Source organism: Cervus canadensis, chromosome 18, assembly GCF_019320065.1.
Source record: "Cervus canadensis isolate Bull #8, Minnesota chromosome 18, ASM1932006v1, whole genome shotgun sequence".
In the NCBI taxonomy this organism is placed as follows: Eukaryota; Metazoa; Chordata; class Mammalia; order Artiodactyla; family Cervidae; genus Cervus; species Cervus canadensis.
In genome coordinates, this window is record NC_057403.1 from 32,709,754 (window position 1) to 32,726,556 (window position 16,803).

Here is a 16,803-nt window from a genome sequence, read left to right on the forward strand (position 1 = left end):
ATAATATGTCTTTAGACATTATTTAGACACATTTAGTAATGTGAATACTGAGTGAGAAGCTAGGGTCACTTAAATCCAGTCCTAGCCCCAATTACTTTGTGAATGACTTCATGCAAACCACATGCTCAGCAACGTCAAATCATTCTTTTTAAAATAGCTTCAGTGTTCAGGGTCCTTGGGTCATACAGCATAAAGAAGTCAAAGAAACGGGTTCAGTGTGTTCTGGTCCCGATGAAGAAAGCATCGTGAGCTCCCTTTTTCTTGCTGGATGGGAAGCAGTGCACAAGGTAACCAGAGCAGCCACCCTTCTCTACTGCTGGACAGGTCAAGGTAAATTAAAGGCAGCTCAGGACACAGGAAGAAAGGAAACCATGTATTCCTCCAAGTGGAACTTATTAATACATATCTATTCCTTAGGAACAAATCCTAAAGAAACAATCATGAATGTAAATAAAGAGCAACAAAGAGGTTCACCAAAGTGCTTGCAATAACACAAAAAATGTGGGTAAATTTGATACACCAGATTGAAGTATTGGTTAAACAAATAATGGGACTCATACACATTACATTTGTATATGAGGGTTAATGGGAGTGGGGTGTGGGGATAAAAAGCCTTGTGTGGACCAAAGATGATAATGCCTTATGAATTGAGCAGTATGATGAACTCAACCCTGAAACAAAAGAGGACAACACAAAAATTCTGCTTTTCTCCCAGGCTGTTGGGACTCTTGAGTCCACGACAGCTGTATAATGAGAAGTGGGGGGGAGTGGGGTGAGGACACCCGATGTCCTCCTCTCTGCCATCTATGCAGAATTACAGCCATGGCTGAGTGTAAGAAGGGAATATGTCACTCCACTGTGAGCTGGGTTGACTCCAACAAGGACTTCTATATACCTCAGTCTATTGTTTTGCCATCTTGTCTGGCTGATACTCATTGTCTCCCGCACTCAGAGGTGTTCTATTTTTCAGATGAAGATGCCTCTCATCACAGAATGTAACAATACACTAGCCTTCTCTTTCAGTAAAATCATGGATTTAACCCATTTTGCAAATTGCCTGGTAGCCCAAACATCCACCACCTTCAGGCATCAACTACAGTTCAGTCAGTGGACTATACTCAGTGGGGAGTAGAGCGTGTCTCAAGTACAGTAGCATTGAACCAGTATTGCCCTCTCATCTTGGGTTCCTAGAGACCTGCACTCTGATCCTTTGCAGCATCCCAAGAGGTGGTAATTGAATGCCAAGATTAAAAACTAAGAACCTCAGCCATCATGGCTGGCAGAAACATTCCCCTCCACAGACGGTATGGAAAGGACAGAGCCATCCAACTTCAAATGGACTGTGCGATACTGGACAGAGAGTATTAGTAACTCTGTGATGCGTGCTATAAATGAAGTACTAGAGGTCCTCTTCCTGTTTACCAAGTACCACTCAAGTCTTTAGGTTCTTATATGACTAGGAAAGGGAAGGCTGTGCTAGGTCATTTCAGTCGTGTCTGACTGTGACCCCATGGACAGTAGCCGTCCAGGCTCCTCTGTCCATGGGATTCTCCAGGCAAGAATACTGGAGTGGGTTGTCATTTCCTTCTCCCAGGGATCTTCCCGACCCAGGATCGAACCAGAGTCTCTTATGTCTAATCTGCATTGGTAGGCGGGTTCTTTACCACTAGCGCCACCTGGAAGGGCTCCCCAAACACAACTGAGATTAAATTTGTTACTACCTGGGTGGTAGGCTGAAAGCCCAAATACAACTGATTTATTTAGAGAAACACGTCATCTCCAGCACTGTAATGCTTTGGAACACATCCATGCTGGTCACTTTCGGGGCAGGGGGCTCCACTGAGGATTCTGTGTTCTTGTACACAGTGAATCCAGAACCAGAGCAGCTGTTATTGAGAGAAAGGCCACGACCTTGATGGAGAAATGGGGAGCAGAAATCCTCAAAAGCCCATGCTGTCTTTGGAAATAATAAACTTTGATTAAGAATGAGGATGGAAGTATCTTGTAGGATATTTTATAATCCTCAGACCAAGATAGAGGAAGTAAGGAGGAATTTCAGTCTCAATTTTTGAAGGGATCATTTTGTAACTCCTACAAAAATGTCAGAAAAGAGAGAGAACCAAAAGATCATTTTCAAAGGTTCTTATATCTGATTCTTAAAAAAATGGAAAAAAAAAAAGTTCAGAACTTCTTCCTAGGGGAAATGATATCTCCACTGTCAGAGTCTGGAGCCTGAGATTAGCCTGAGGTCCCCAAATCTGAATGTGTGTCCTAAGGTTCATACCAACATGTTTTGGAAGGCAGAGAGGAAGATTTCCTTCGTAGAATGAAAGTGAGTAACTGCCAGAAAGGTAGAGGGCTCAGATGTGCCTTTGTTCAGCATCAAGATGCTGGAGAACAAGAAACTATGATGGCTAGAATAGGACCTTGAGGATGTCCATAATACTAAAGGGATTAGAATTCTCAAAGTGATCATACAGCAAGTTTCAGCCTCTTAGATGAATGCCTTGGGATGAGTTTTAAGCCATATTATAACTGGAAAGCAGTGGGAAGACTCTTGAATTCATCTAAAATCTACACTGAAGTTTTAAAATCTTAAGTCACTGGGATACTGCAAAGGGAAACGTGAATCTCCTAAAGTATACCTAAAGCCCATTTAGATCACCTATTTTGCAAGTTCATGACAGAAGTCAACCTTTCTCTCTACACCTTAACTACAGAGGTTACTGAAGGAAGAGGAGAAAAAAGAGCTTGCTCACCACTATGAGTAGCAGAGTCAAACATAAAAAGATTATTCCAGGGATTCTTGCACTGGTCTTCCTGGGGAGCTCAAGAGAGAATTTATGCCAGAAGCTAAAGATCTCACTCCTGTTTCTTAGAGACAAGCAAACCTTGGCCCATAAGAAAGCTATCCAAGAACATTCTGCTTGATCTGTTGCTGATGTAAGCCCAAGAGACAAGCTAAGGGTTTGTTACATGGAGAAGAAGAGGATCTACATTCACAGCAAGAGAACAGCCACCCGTGAAAGGGGCACCTATCCAAAGACATGAACCAGATGTTCAGTAAAGAACAGCCTCTTTCTTTGCTTTTTGAGATGATGGGCATTTTGCTCATTAGTCTAGGACAAGAATCCATGGCTAATAATATGAAACTTGGTGGCATGCTTGGGAAGGTATCAAGAAACAAGAGAGGCATGGAAGAGGAGAGATACCTGGTCAAATAAGAGGTTAGGCAACTTACCCTAAGAGAAGGGTAGGAAGAGGGGATGGGGCAGGAAATTCAATACATTCTCCACTTAGATCAACCAATCCAGTTTGTAGCAATACAAGTTATGCTGCTGTGTGTCACCCACACACAGCAAAACATTCTTATTTAGCCTTCTGAAGCACTTTTCAAGTTCATTGTTTAAGGGAGGGGTATGATCCAAGATGATAAAAGTGGGCTTCCAACTGTGGTGGTTAAAATGCTCTATTATATTGTTTTCTTGCTACAAAAAAGCAAACAAACAAACAAATCCAGGAGGAGGATCTAACAGAAAGAGCAAGTGAGAAAATGCAAAAGAAAAGGAAGAATAAGACTCAAGGATAATAATAGAGATCAGGTCATGAGTGTTGGGGGGACAAGAAGTGTGGGGGAGGGTAGAAATGTCCATTCATGTGTGGTTAAAATTATAACCTCTTAGAATTTCTGACAGCAATTGGTTTGAATTTTTCCTGAGTTTCACTGCTGAATAACTTCCTTACATATCTTTTGGACATAGGTATGGCATCAGTCATGTCCTATACATTTGGTCAAACACAAAGACATAGTTGAAATTAAAGCTGGCTTTCCCTCTGGTGATTTTCCCTGGTGGCTCAGACAGTAAAGAATCTGCCTGCAATGCAGGAGACCCAGGTTCGATCCCTGAGTTGGGAAGATCCCCTGGGGAAGGGAATGGCAACCCAGGCCAGCATTCTTGCCTAGAGAATCCCATGGTCAGAGAAACCTGGTGGGCTACAGTCCATGGGGTCGCCAAGAGTCGGACACGACTGAGCCACGAACACTTTCCCTCTGAGAGTGTGTACTCTTATCTCCCCAAAAGATGATGTCCACAGCACAAGGAGGGACTGAAACACTGCTTTACTGCTGCTTCTGCACCTAGACCTGCTCTGTTTTTATCGTTGGACATGCCTGGACCATTCTGATTGTTGGTACATACATGTCAGCTGAAGAATCAGTACCGATGAAGCAATGGACAAGAGGTCTCCTCTTGCCTTTTTAAACTACTGGTGTTTCTATGCCATGAGGCAACATGAAGTTTTTAGGCAGGAAAGGCTTTTCTCTCCTCACTTTTTAAAGATGGCACAGTGGCAATGCGGTGATTAACGCTCATTGTCTGGATGACAAAGCCTCTGTCCGCGGTGTCCTGTCACCGTCACCGCTCCTTCTGATTCAATTAGGGACAGCTCGCTGGGGGATTTCTGCCTGGTCTTCACAGACCTAAGACTTTTTATTTTTATCACATACTAACTTGGTGTTAAACAGAGCTTTGAAGCTTCTTGGGGCTAATCTTTAATGAAAATGGAGAGGCAAATAAAAAAGACTGAAATAAATTCCAATGAAAGCGGCAAAAGTGCTAATTCAGGGAGGATGGAGGAAGCTAAAATTGCAAATGGAGTTTAAAAGAGTCAATGATAGATTCAGTAAAAAAGAGAAATATTATAAACTTAACAGTGATGAGATTAATTAAAAGTTTGGCTTTCCACTTTATTTTCTCCACTGCCTGAAGTATCATTTTAAAAAGCAGCAGATTAAAATACCAACAAGAAACCTCTATTAAACTATACAGTTAGTGAGGATTGAGCAATGCTACTAAAACTGAAATTATTAAAGCCATTATATCTAAGCCCTCATTTCCCCCACTCTTTGTCTTTTCTGAAAGTTTCTTTTCACTGGGAAAAAAGTAGTCCACAATGATCCCAATCCAAAAGAGATTACTTTTAGATACCCTATGAAAACTGACTGATCTGGTTAGGGTTATGAAAAGAAATAAAGACATGTAGATTTGTTTTGAGAGAATAGAGAAGAACGATGTATTTGGTCTTTAAAATTCAGGAAACCAGCTACTGGTAAATTATTAACATAAGCAGGATAAGATTAACTGAGGACAGACAATGTTGTGTTCCACATAGTTCAGTCCAGTTTCTTTAAATGAAACAAGGGGCATTGTATACTGAACCCAAATGATAATATATCTGACATTGTTTGAGTTGGTTAGAAACTTACCACAAAAGCCACAGAATTTTCATAACTATGTTTCATGTTCCTTCAAATTATATGGATAGTGATTTTTCTTACAAACCTGTACTTTTCTTGGTCTTCCTCTTCCTGGGTAGCAAATATCTTCCACTGGAAATGGGCAATGATGTTACTGTGGTTGTGAATAGTTACAGTTCGCTGATTGGCCAGAGATATGTAAGTTTTCTCAAGGATCAAGGAATTCTTGTTCAACCTTATGTTCATGTCTACGGCAGCTCCATACAGAGATATAAACACTTTTTCACCTAGAATATTAACAAAGTATAACTGCACTTTTAGATTTACTCTAGAACTATGCTACTAAGCTATGTTCCCCCATGGTGAAGTCAGGGAATATTGCACAAGCATTAGACATTTGATTCTCCCCTCTTCCCCATCAGAGATCAGACATGATCAGAAATCTGAAATGTTATGTTTGGTACAATTATAGAGAAATAAACTATCTTTCTTGATTACTGTAAAAAGAATACATAAAATATGAATTGTGGTAAGTGCTACCAATCTTTTACTTCTTTGTAATAGTTTAAAATCCAACAACCTGACCATGAGGGCACCTGAGTTCTAGAATTGTAACTATTAGCCTCATCTTTATTCCAAGCATAAACTGGATTTCTTAAATTAACTGCACCAAGTACATCTGGGAAGAGCTGCTCAGCATGAGAGGATCTAAGTCCAAACAAAGGGGATCAGAAAGGCGGTATTAATAACTTCATTAACAGAAAACTGACTATTTAAAAGGAACCACATTCCTAACAACAGTAATTAAAACAAAAATGAAACACACATGCACATACATACATACTATCGGTGGATAGTGATTACATGAAAAGGAAAAAATAGAAAGACAAAAGTACTGGTTAAAACTTAAAATGTTTTAATGCTAAGATCACCTTTATTCAGCATAGTAATTTAAGTTTTGATTTCATTCAGGATGCATCAACTGCCTTGAGTCTAGATATATGAATGTCCTTGGGCATCCAAGAAGACACGAGTTACAAACATTTATTTTATCTGATCTCTGCACTGTCACAGCAAGTACCTTACTCTGACATCAAGGTAGAAAAGGGAAATTCTTAAATATCATGAATGTCTGTTGATCTGTGCTGCTACCATTTTAATTAGGACTCAGAAGGCCTAATCACTCGGACTTTTTTTAGCAAATATTTCGCTACATTCACAACTGTATGAGCTGAACAGGTATTTAGTAAACTGATAGCCCTTTATATAGTGCAAACGTTTTTTAGGCCCTATTACTTTGAACACATCAAAACGTTTCACAAAGTTTAAAGAAAAAGTTAAGTATCTAGGCATTTGCCTCTAAAATGTTACATTTTTATTTAAAAAATATGTACATGGGGTTAAAAATTTAAGTACTAAACAGCACATACCATGAAAAGAACACATCTTCCTCTCCTTCACTCAACCCTCGGCCTGCTTTTTAGAGGTAAGAGCTGCTAACATTTTCATGTACTTCCTTTTTGCTTTTTGATGAGTTAAATTTAACAGTCTGATGAGTGGAAACTTGTTGCTTTAATTTGCATAATCTTAATTATGGATCACAATAAACTGTGGAAAATTCTTCAAAAGATAAGAATACCAGATGACCTGACATGCCTCTTGAGAAATCTGTATGCAGGTCAGGAAGCAACAGTTAGAACTGGACATGGAACAACAGACTGGTTCCAAAAAGGAAAAGGAGTACGTCAAGGCTGTATATTGTCACCCTACTTATTTAACTTATATGCAGAGTACATCATAAGAAACGCTGGGCTGGAGGAAGCATAAGCTGGAATCAAGATTGCCAGGAGAAATATCAATAACCTCAAATATGCAGATGACACCACTCTTATGGCAGAAAGTGAAGAAGAACTAAAGAGCCTCTTGATGAATGTGAAAGAGGAGAGTGAAAAAGTTGGCTTAAAGCTCAACATTCAGAAACCTAAGATCATGGCATCCAGTCCCATCACTTCATGACAAATAGATGGGGAAACAGTGGCTGATTTTATTTTTCTGGGCTCCAAAATCACTGCAGATGGTGATTACAGCCATGAAATTAAAAGACGCTTACTCCTTGGAAGGAAAGTTATGACCAACCTAGACAGCATATTAAAAAGCAGAGATATTACTTTGTCAACAAAGGTCCGTCTAATCAAGGCTATGGTTTTTCCAGTAGTCATGTATGGATGTGAGAGTTGGACTATAAAGAAAGCTGAGCGCCGAAGAATTGATGGTTTTGAACGGTGGTGTTGGAGAAGACTCTTGAGATTCCCTTGGACTGCAAGGAGATCAAACCAGTCCATCCTAAAGGAGATCAATCCTGGGTGTTCATTGGAAGGACTGATGTTGAAGCTGAAACCTCAATACTTTGGCCACCTGATGTGAAGAGCTGACTCATTGGAAAAGACCCTGATGCTGGGAAAGATTGAAGGCAGGAGGAGAAGGGGATGACAGGGGATAAGATGGTTCGATGGCATCACCGACTCGATGGACATGGGTTTGGGTGGACTCTGGGAGTTGGTGATGGACAGGGAGGCCTGGTGTGCTGCAGTTCATGGGGTCGCAAAGAGTCGGACACGACTGAGTGACTGAACTAACTAATTATAGATGATGTTGAACATCTTTTCATATATTAATTGATTTTATACACACACACATATACATGTGTGTTATATCATTCTTTGATCATTCATCACAGAAGATATCATTCTGAAGGGGGCAAGAGACATAGAAATCCAAGTCCTAAGCCTATCGAAGGGAGAGGTTAACACACAAAAAAAGTATTATGCTGGAACTGCCTATGTCTTTTAGAGGACTTTAAACCTTGATTTTGGTTGTTATGAATGGGTTTTGTCCTCAGAAACCTAGATAAAAGAACTCATTTCTCTTTAGAGTAAGGTACCTGATCCAATGTTTCAAACTGTTCCACATTTTTTTTTAAAAAGTCAAACATAACCAGACATGCAAAGAAACAATACTCTGTAAGTTAAAAACAGCATACACAACAAAAACAGAAGCAGACTCACAAAGAATCAAATACTAGAACCAAACTACAAAACGATCCTATGGCCCACTTCTAGAGATTTATCCTACAGATAATTCAGAACAAGATGAAGAGTATTCATAGTATTGTTCCTTATAACAACAGACTGGGAAAAAACAGAGCATCTATCAAGAGAAGCCTGGTTGAAAAATCTGTCTTACACCTAAAAGTGGAATACTGTGCAGGTATTAAGAAGTACCCAGTGAAAAGAGCTCCAAGATAGACAATTAAGTGGAAAAATCAGGGTTTAGAACAATATACATATTAGTTTGGTTAAAAGGTTTGTTCAGTTTTTTTTCATAACATATTAGAGAAAAACTCGAATGAACATTTTTGCCAACCCAATAGTATGTTATCTTTGTGTAATGTGGGAAAATAAGAATATGAATTCAAGTTTACATTTATTTGTATAAAAACACTGGGGAAAAAAAAAAAAAACACTGGGAAGATATACAAGAAACCAACAAAATGAAAGAAGGGTCAGGTGAATGTGGTAGGATGGAAATAGCACTTTTCAATATGCACTTTTCAAATATTGCTTTATTTTTTGGCTATCTGATTACATTACTCGTCCAAAACTCTGATGTAAAAAAAGGACTACAGGGCATCCAGGAAACATTTAAATGTGCTAGATAGCATTAGTAATGAGAAAGATATAAAAGAAAAAAAGAAGATATCATTTCATAACCATTAGATTAACAAAAATCAAACCATTTGACAATGCTGTTTTGTCAGTATATTGACAAGTAGGTAGAAAAACAAGAATTTTCATATACTGCTGATAGAAATACAGATTGGTACAACCACTTGACCAATAAATTTCATATCCAGTAAAGCTCAAGATGAGTCTGAGTAAACTCTGGGAGTTGGTGATGGACAGGGAGGCCTGGCATGCTGCAGTCCATGGGGTTGCAGAGAGTCGGACACGACTGAGCAACTGAACTGAACTGAAAGCTCAAGATACATTTGCCCTGTAACTCAGCAATCTCAATTCTAGTTATTTATCCCTAAAGATAATCTCACACAGCTGCATAAGACATATACAAAGATACTCACTGCAGCATTGTTCATAATAGCAAAAAACTAGGGACATCCTAACATTCAATAGGAGTACAGATAAACTATAGTATTTTCACGTGCTGGAGCATGCTGCATTAGTTAAAATGAATCAGAGCTATATATCTATGTGTTTAAATCTTTAAAACATAGTGTTGAAGGACTTCCCTGGTGGTGCAGTGGCTATGACTCCACACTCCCAATGTAGGGGGCCAGGGTTCACTCCCTGGTCGGGGAACTAAAGATCCCCACATGCTGCAGCTAAGACCCAGCGCAGCCAGATAAATTTTAAAAGTATTTCAACAAGCAAAAAACCCCATAATATTGAATGAAAAAGTCAAGTTGGGAAATGGTATACACAACATAATACCATTTACAACAAGTTTGAAACTACTCAAGACAACGGTTTATGGATAAGTAATATGCAGGAATGGCATTAATATTCACCCAGCATGGCTCCTCTGAGGACTAAGACATGAGAATTAGATTAGAAAAGAATAACAAAGCAACTGCACATCTATAATCAGTTTAGTTATCTATACAACATCTGAAAGAAAAGCATATGGCAAAATGTTGAGATGTGTTAAATGTAATGGCTGTTGATTACATTATTTCTGTGCTTTTGCACTTATTTGACATATTTCATTGTTTAAAAATCTAACTGAGGAAAAAGATTCCAGGGCTTACTTATTTCATCCAAATCTAGGGGTCAGACAGACTAATGTTATCAGTTTAAGTTGCTCATTGCAAAACGTTCCTTCCCAGAAATATAACAAAAGCCACTGTATTCTTTTCAAGAGCCATCTAATATTGATTTTTTTTCACTATTATCTTCCAAAAGTCATCAGATCACAAAGTGAAGGAAGCAATAACTCTTGTCTTGCTTCCATAGCCGTTGAAGAACTTGCTATTCGCATCTACTTTCATGAAGACAACCGTAAAGAGGGTCCCTCTCCCCAGCTAAACAATTGATAGGAAAGACGGAAAGGGTGTTAAGCCTAGGAGAATGGTTAAGGTTGCTGTACCTCACCAACGGTATTTTTTGTGCCCTTGGAGTGCCTGTTACCACTATAGTTTCTTATCGGTTTCAGGGGTTGAATTCTGCAGTCACTGTAGATGAGGTTAGCCACAGTCATTTATTATGTTCTAGTAAAGACGTATTTTGTGGAAGGTCTCATTATTTTTGCAAGTTCTGCCACTATCAATCAAGCAAAAACAAATATGAGCAAAACTAAGTTTGCCCCAAAAATGTGAAGCCAGCTATATCCACAATACATTTCATTCTGTGGTTTCAGCTACTTTCAGACAATGGAGGACAGTAAATAAAATATATGAGCGGAGCCATAGATTCTCTAGGGAACTAGCAAGTTGATGGAGTGTTTCTTATCTCCTGATCACGCCAAGGTCAGATTCACCTCTCAAGTTAACTGCTGAATCAAACATCTTCAGAAGTGCTCCTTCTCTGAAGGGTTCAGGAAACAAATTATGCAAACTGATCTGGGCTTACCCAGTGCACCAGTGTCATTGGCAATGCCAAAATCGGTATTCTCAATCTGCGCAGAAGGCAGTGTGCAGATTAGTAGTAGTGGTGGTAGTAATAGTATTATAGTACTATAGTATTATAGTGGTAGTAGCATTATAACAGTATATACTATTATTGTAGCATACCATAATGCTACAGTTTTATAGTATTGTTTTTGCTGTTCAGTTGCTCAGTCATGTCTGACTCTGCGACCCCATGGACTGCAGCACACGAGGCTTCCCTGTCCATTAACCATCTCCTGGAACTTGCTCAAACTCATGTCCATCCAGCTGGTGATGCCATCCAACCATCTCATCCTCTGCCATCCCTTTCTCCTCCCACCTTCAATCTTTCCCAGCATCAGGGTCTTTTCAAATGAGTCAGCTCTTCCCATCAGGTGGCCAAAGTATTAGAGCTCCAGCTTCAACATCAGTCCTTCCAATGAATACTTAGGACTGATTTCCTTTAGGATTGACTGGTTTGATCTCCTTGCAGTTCAAGGGAATCTCAAAAATCTTCTCCAACACCACAGTTCAAAAACACCAATTCTTCAATGCTCAGCCTTCTTTATAGTCCAACTTTCACATCCACACATAACTACTGGAAAATCCATAGCTTTGACTAGATGGACCTTTGTTGGCAAAGTAATGTCTCTGCTTTTTAATATGCTGTCTATGTTGGTCATAGCTTTTCTTCCAAGGAGCAAGTATCTTTTAATTTCATGGCTATAGTCACCATCTGTAGTGATTTTGGAATGCAAGAAAATAAAGTCTGTCACTGTTTCCACTGTGACCCCATCTATTTGCTACGAAGTGATGGGACCAGATGCCATGATCTTAGTTTTTTGAATGTTGAGTTTTAAGCCAGGTTTTTCACTGTCCTCTTTCACCTTCATCAAAAGGCTCTTTAGTTTCTCTTCACTTTCTGCCATAAGCATGGTGTCATCTGCATGTCTGAGGTTATTGATGTTTCTCCTGGCCATCTTGATTCAGCTTTTGCTTCATCCAGCCCAGCATTCGGCATAATGTACTTTGCACATAAGTTAAACAAGCAGGGTGACAATATACAGCCTTGATGCACTCCTTTCCTGATCTGGAACCAGTCCATTGTTCCATGTCCAGTTCTGTTGCTTCTTGACCTGCATACAGGTTTCTCAGGAGGCAGTAAGGTGGTCTGATATTCCCTTCCCTTTAAGAATTTTCCAGTTTGTTGTGATCTACACAGTCAAAGGCTTTTTAGCATAGTCAATGAAGCAGAAGTAGGTGTTTTCCTGGAATTATCTTGCTTTTTCTAAGATTCAGTGGATGTTGGCAATTTGATCCTCAATTTAATACTATACTATTATAGAAAATATTGTAGTATTCTAGAAAACTTGTTGGCCTCAGAGGGAACCAAAGGGCTGGTTCAAGTTCCAACTGTACTTAGATGTACCGTCACTTAATGCCTCTGGGCTTCAGCTTTTTGTTTACTTGTCAGTTAAGTCGTGTCTGACTCTTTTGTGACTCCATGGACTGTAGGTCGCCAGACTCCTTTCTCCATGGGATTTCTCAGGCAAGAATACTGGAGTGGGTTGCCATTTCCTTCTCCAGGGGCTCTTGCCAACCCAGGATCCAACCCACGATCCAACCCATGCCTCCTACATTAGCCAGCAGATTCTTTACTACTGGGGCACCAGAGAAGCCTGAGCCTCAGTTTACTCACCTTTAAAAAGAAGGGAGCTACAGAGATGTTCTCTGTAAGCACTAACATCTAATGATTTGAGACTTTTCACTTGCTATGTAATTTTCAAAAACATTCCACTTAAACAACCTCTAACCATCAGTGTATCCTAACTTCTGCCATTCCCTATCCTAAACTGTGGAATACGAGGCAAAGAAAACAAAATTGTGACAAAAATATAGACAAAAAAATATTCTTAGGTCAAGGAATATTTGCACTGATTCTAAAGCCATGTTAAAAACATTGCCTTTTTTTTTTTAACAGTAACGATATTTTGCTAGATTTTGTAATTATAATGGCACATGTTTATAATTCATTATAATAATTGCACAACCGACACAAAGCTCATACAGGTAAGTCTGCAGTATAGTGAGTTAGCAGGGTTTTTTATTTTTTATCTTTCTGGCCTAACCTGGCAGCATGCAGGAAATCTTACTTCCCTGACTAGAGATCAAATCCGGGCCCCTTGCTGTGGAAGCTCAGTGTCCCAAACACTGGACCAGCAGTGAATTCTGCATGGTTATATTCAGATGTATATTATTTAGCAGTTTTAACTGCAAGACAGCATATCACATTCAATTACTGTATCATAATTTGGTACTCATTTATTAGCTTTTAGGAGGAAAAAAAAATTTTCTCCATGTTTTATTAGAGTAAAATATACAACTGACCATAAAGCTGCTCTGTGAAGTATTAATGATTGCTTATATATTTAATAATACATCATCACACCTTTGGGGAAAAGAGCCTATTTGCCAACTTCTGATCCCTGAATTGAACTATCTCTACTTTAGTAAAAGACACAACACTTTCAAAAAATGCTGAGTAAGTGCATTAGCTCTGTTTCCTATTTATGCCAGTAATGTCAGCTCTAAGTTACAGCATCATTACCAGGCATTAAAGAAAAAAACACTGCTATGCTCCTACTTCTAATGCTTATACAAGTAACCAAAATTTTAGAACCTATGTCTTTTTTAAGCCTATTCTGAATACTGATATTCCTTTGAACCCTTAGATTATATAAAGTTTCTCAATACCCAGTTGAAAAGTGTGAAAGTTAAGCAATTATTTCTTTGTCTCCTGTGCACGTGTGCATGCATGCTCAATTTTGTCTGACTCTTTGCAGCCCCATGGACTGTAGCCCTCCAGGCTCTCCTGCCCATGGAATTTTCCAGGCAAGAGTACTGCAATGGGTTGCCATTTCCTACTCCAGCTATTTGTCTCCTAATAGTCAATATTTTCACTTCTCAGTTTTAATCAAATGATAGAACTAATTTACTAGTTGTTCTGGTTTTGTTTTAGCTTGGTTTTTGTTCTATTTCACTGTTACTAATGTAACCTTGAGAAGCTGTATTCCTAATCTCTTCTGGAGGTTTGCAGTTTGCAAAAACCTTCAGTTACTTCAGCTCTTTCTTAGTTTTTGACTATAATAAAAATATAACTAAATCACCCCTGGGGTACAATCAATTGCTTGAACAAACTTGATTTCACTATGGAAAGGCATACACAGGAGAAAAGGAGGGGAGAGATATGATTCAGGAAAATGATAATGAGTAAAATATTAGATGTTGGTGAAATTTACACTTGACTGCCATAATTGCTAGAGCACTGATTCAAGCTCTGGATGTCAAGAAAACAACATGTCCTAGCTGTATTTAATCAATAATTAAATCCAGTGAAGTAGACCAGCAATGGAAGGGCATAAACACAACTGTTAGAAAAGTGATTGAGTACTTCCTGCTGAGGAGCATCACTGTTTCTCCTTGGAACATTGTTTGAAGAAGTATGAAGAAAAAATGATGCTAAATTTCCCTCCTCAAATCAATTCATACTTCAAACAGCTGCAGAAAGTTCAATCAGATGCTTATTTAATGAGATGACAAGCCAATGTGATCAAGGCTGCTTGGAAAAGCTCTGTGATTAATCGTGTTTAGGTAGTCATTACTGTTTTTCACTAATGAAAGGTTATAAGTCCTGGTCATTGATAACCCACAATAAAGATGAAAGCGTATTCTTATCAGCAGTTCTTTTCATGTAAGGAAAATGCTACAAGACAGTTTATCTCTGTCTGCAATCTTTAGAAAATGACTTTATTCAAAAATCAAAGCTGACACCAGAACCTCAGTGTAGGAATTCAACTTTTCTATGCATGACTAAATTTTAATATACAAATATTCACTTTCTTTAGCAAGGGACTATAAATGTAAGTATGTGTGGCAATCCAAATACTTACATAAAAGTAAAATCCAGGTTGAGCGCTGCTAGGAGAATGTACAGATAGCTGCATTTTAAAGGCAACAGATTAAGGGAGTAAAAATGTGTATGCAGTAATATAAGAGATTAGGGAGATGATCCACAATGGAGGAAAAAGCACCGCTCGAGAGCTGAGAGTCTGAGTTTGGGTTCTAACTGTGCTCCTGACTACTGATATCAGCTACAGGCAAGCCTCTTCATTTCTTAGGATGCCAGTTTTCCATGCGCAAACAAAGCTAGGGACTAAATTGGATGCTCACTGTCTTCTCTCAGGTTTTGATTCTACTGATGATGTATGGGCGGTCTAACTACTGCATGAATACAGCTGCATAAGGAGAAAAAAGACATATATTAGAGTCAGTTTTAAGCAGCATATTAAACCAGAGATTGAAATAACTAAAATACTCAATAAAACATTTTTCAAACTACTTTAAAACTGATTACTAACCCGATAGGAAAATAAGGACATTAAAGCAAAATGAAGAATATCAGGAAATAATCTAGTGCCAAGGCTGTCTTTTGCCCTACTGGCCTTTGTTATCCTTTGAACCTCTGTTTTAACTATTACATTGGATGCCTAGGACAGGACATAAAGTCCAGGGCCTGCCCAAAGTGACAATGCTAAATCCAAAAATTATAAAACACAAAGAGGCATAAGATATGATGGGATCTATAACATACTACCACAAAACATGGCACCTTGACATATTAAATATATCAAACTGAAGGAATATAAGAAATGGCAGGTGCAAGAGGGACTTTGTTAACCTCCCCTGAAGCAGGTAATAAGATCCTCTATTTGAGAGGTATGTTTCAACACCGGGTAGAAAGAAGTATGTTTACCTTCAAATACAGAAGGATACCAAGAGGAATCTGAATTAACAGGCCTTACTGTTTCCCTCAATTTACTATGCTTAGCTCAAACACTGTTTGGTCCTATCACATTTTTCCACAACCTTCTGCCCTTCATCGAACCTAGCATGAAGAATTCAGATTTTACTACTTCTTCAGATCATTTCTTATGAAGGCTCAAGTAAGTTGCAAGAGAAAGTTGCTCAGTCGTGTCCAACTCTGTGCAACCCCATGGACTATACATATACAGTCCATCCAACTCTCTAGCCAGAATACTGGAGTGGTGGCCTTTCCCTTCTCCAGGGGATCTTCCCAAACCAAGGATCGAACCCAGGTCTCCCTCATTGCAGATGGATTCTTTACCAGCTGCTCACATACCACATAAAACTTATATTAAATACATTTTTATGTTCTTCTTTTGTTAATCTGTCCTTTGTTACAGAGGCCACATCTTAAAAAACAAAATGGATAGAGGGATAAAAGACATTTTCCCTCCTCTACCGGATACCATGATAGAAAACCTTAAGAAACAGCAAACAACAAAATAAGCAAATAAATAGATGAGCAGACTTAGTATGTCTGAATTACCAAATATACAATATAACTATATTTACTATGTTAAAGAAATAAAAGGAAAATATGAAAAATAAGAGTAGAGAGCAATCAGATTTGACAGAACCAAATAAACTTTCAGAAATTAAAATAATTATAAGTAATTGAAAAATTAAAACTCAGCAGATGAGTATTCACTGAAGAAGAAATTACTGAATGGGACAATGCATAGGAAGCATTCAGAGAAGTCTGCAAAAAAAATGGGAAACATAAAATACAGGTTAAAAGGACTAAATAATAGACAAATAGTAGAATAAATAACAGAATAATATAGTAAGTAGTTGGAATTCCACAATAATAGAAAGGAGATCAGCTAATAACCCACAGGGTAAAAATAAAGAAGCATGGTCCGCACCTGAAACATATTCAAAAATGAAATAAAAGATAAATCATTAGTTTAAACAAAGCAGCTAAAACTACTACCCTTATAAAAATGGACACAAGAGAACA

At 38.5% G+C, this 16,803-nt stretch overlaps 1 protein-coding gene across 1 annotated transcript in view; it reads right to left on the reverse strand.

The window, feature by feature from the left end:
- Positions 1 to 16,803, reverse strand: part of HYDIN (HYDIN axonemal central pair apparatus protein) — a 356,564-nt gene that overhangs the window by 265,276 nt on the left and 74,485 nt on the right. The window contains 1 exon segment of the mRNA XM_043435789.1: positions 5,343 to 5,544. Coding sequence (XP_043291724.1) covers positions 5,343 to 5,544 — 202 coding nt within the window.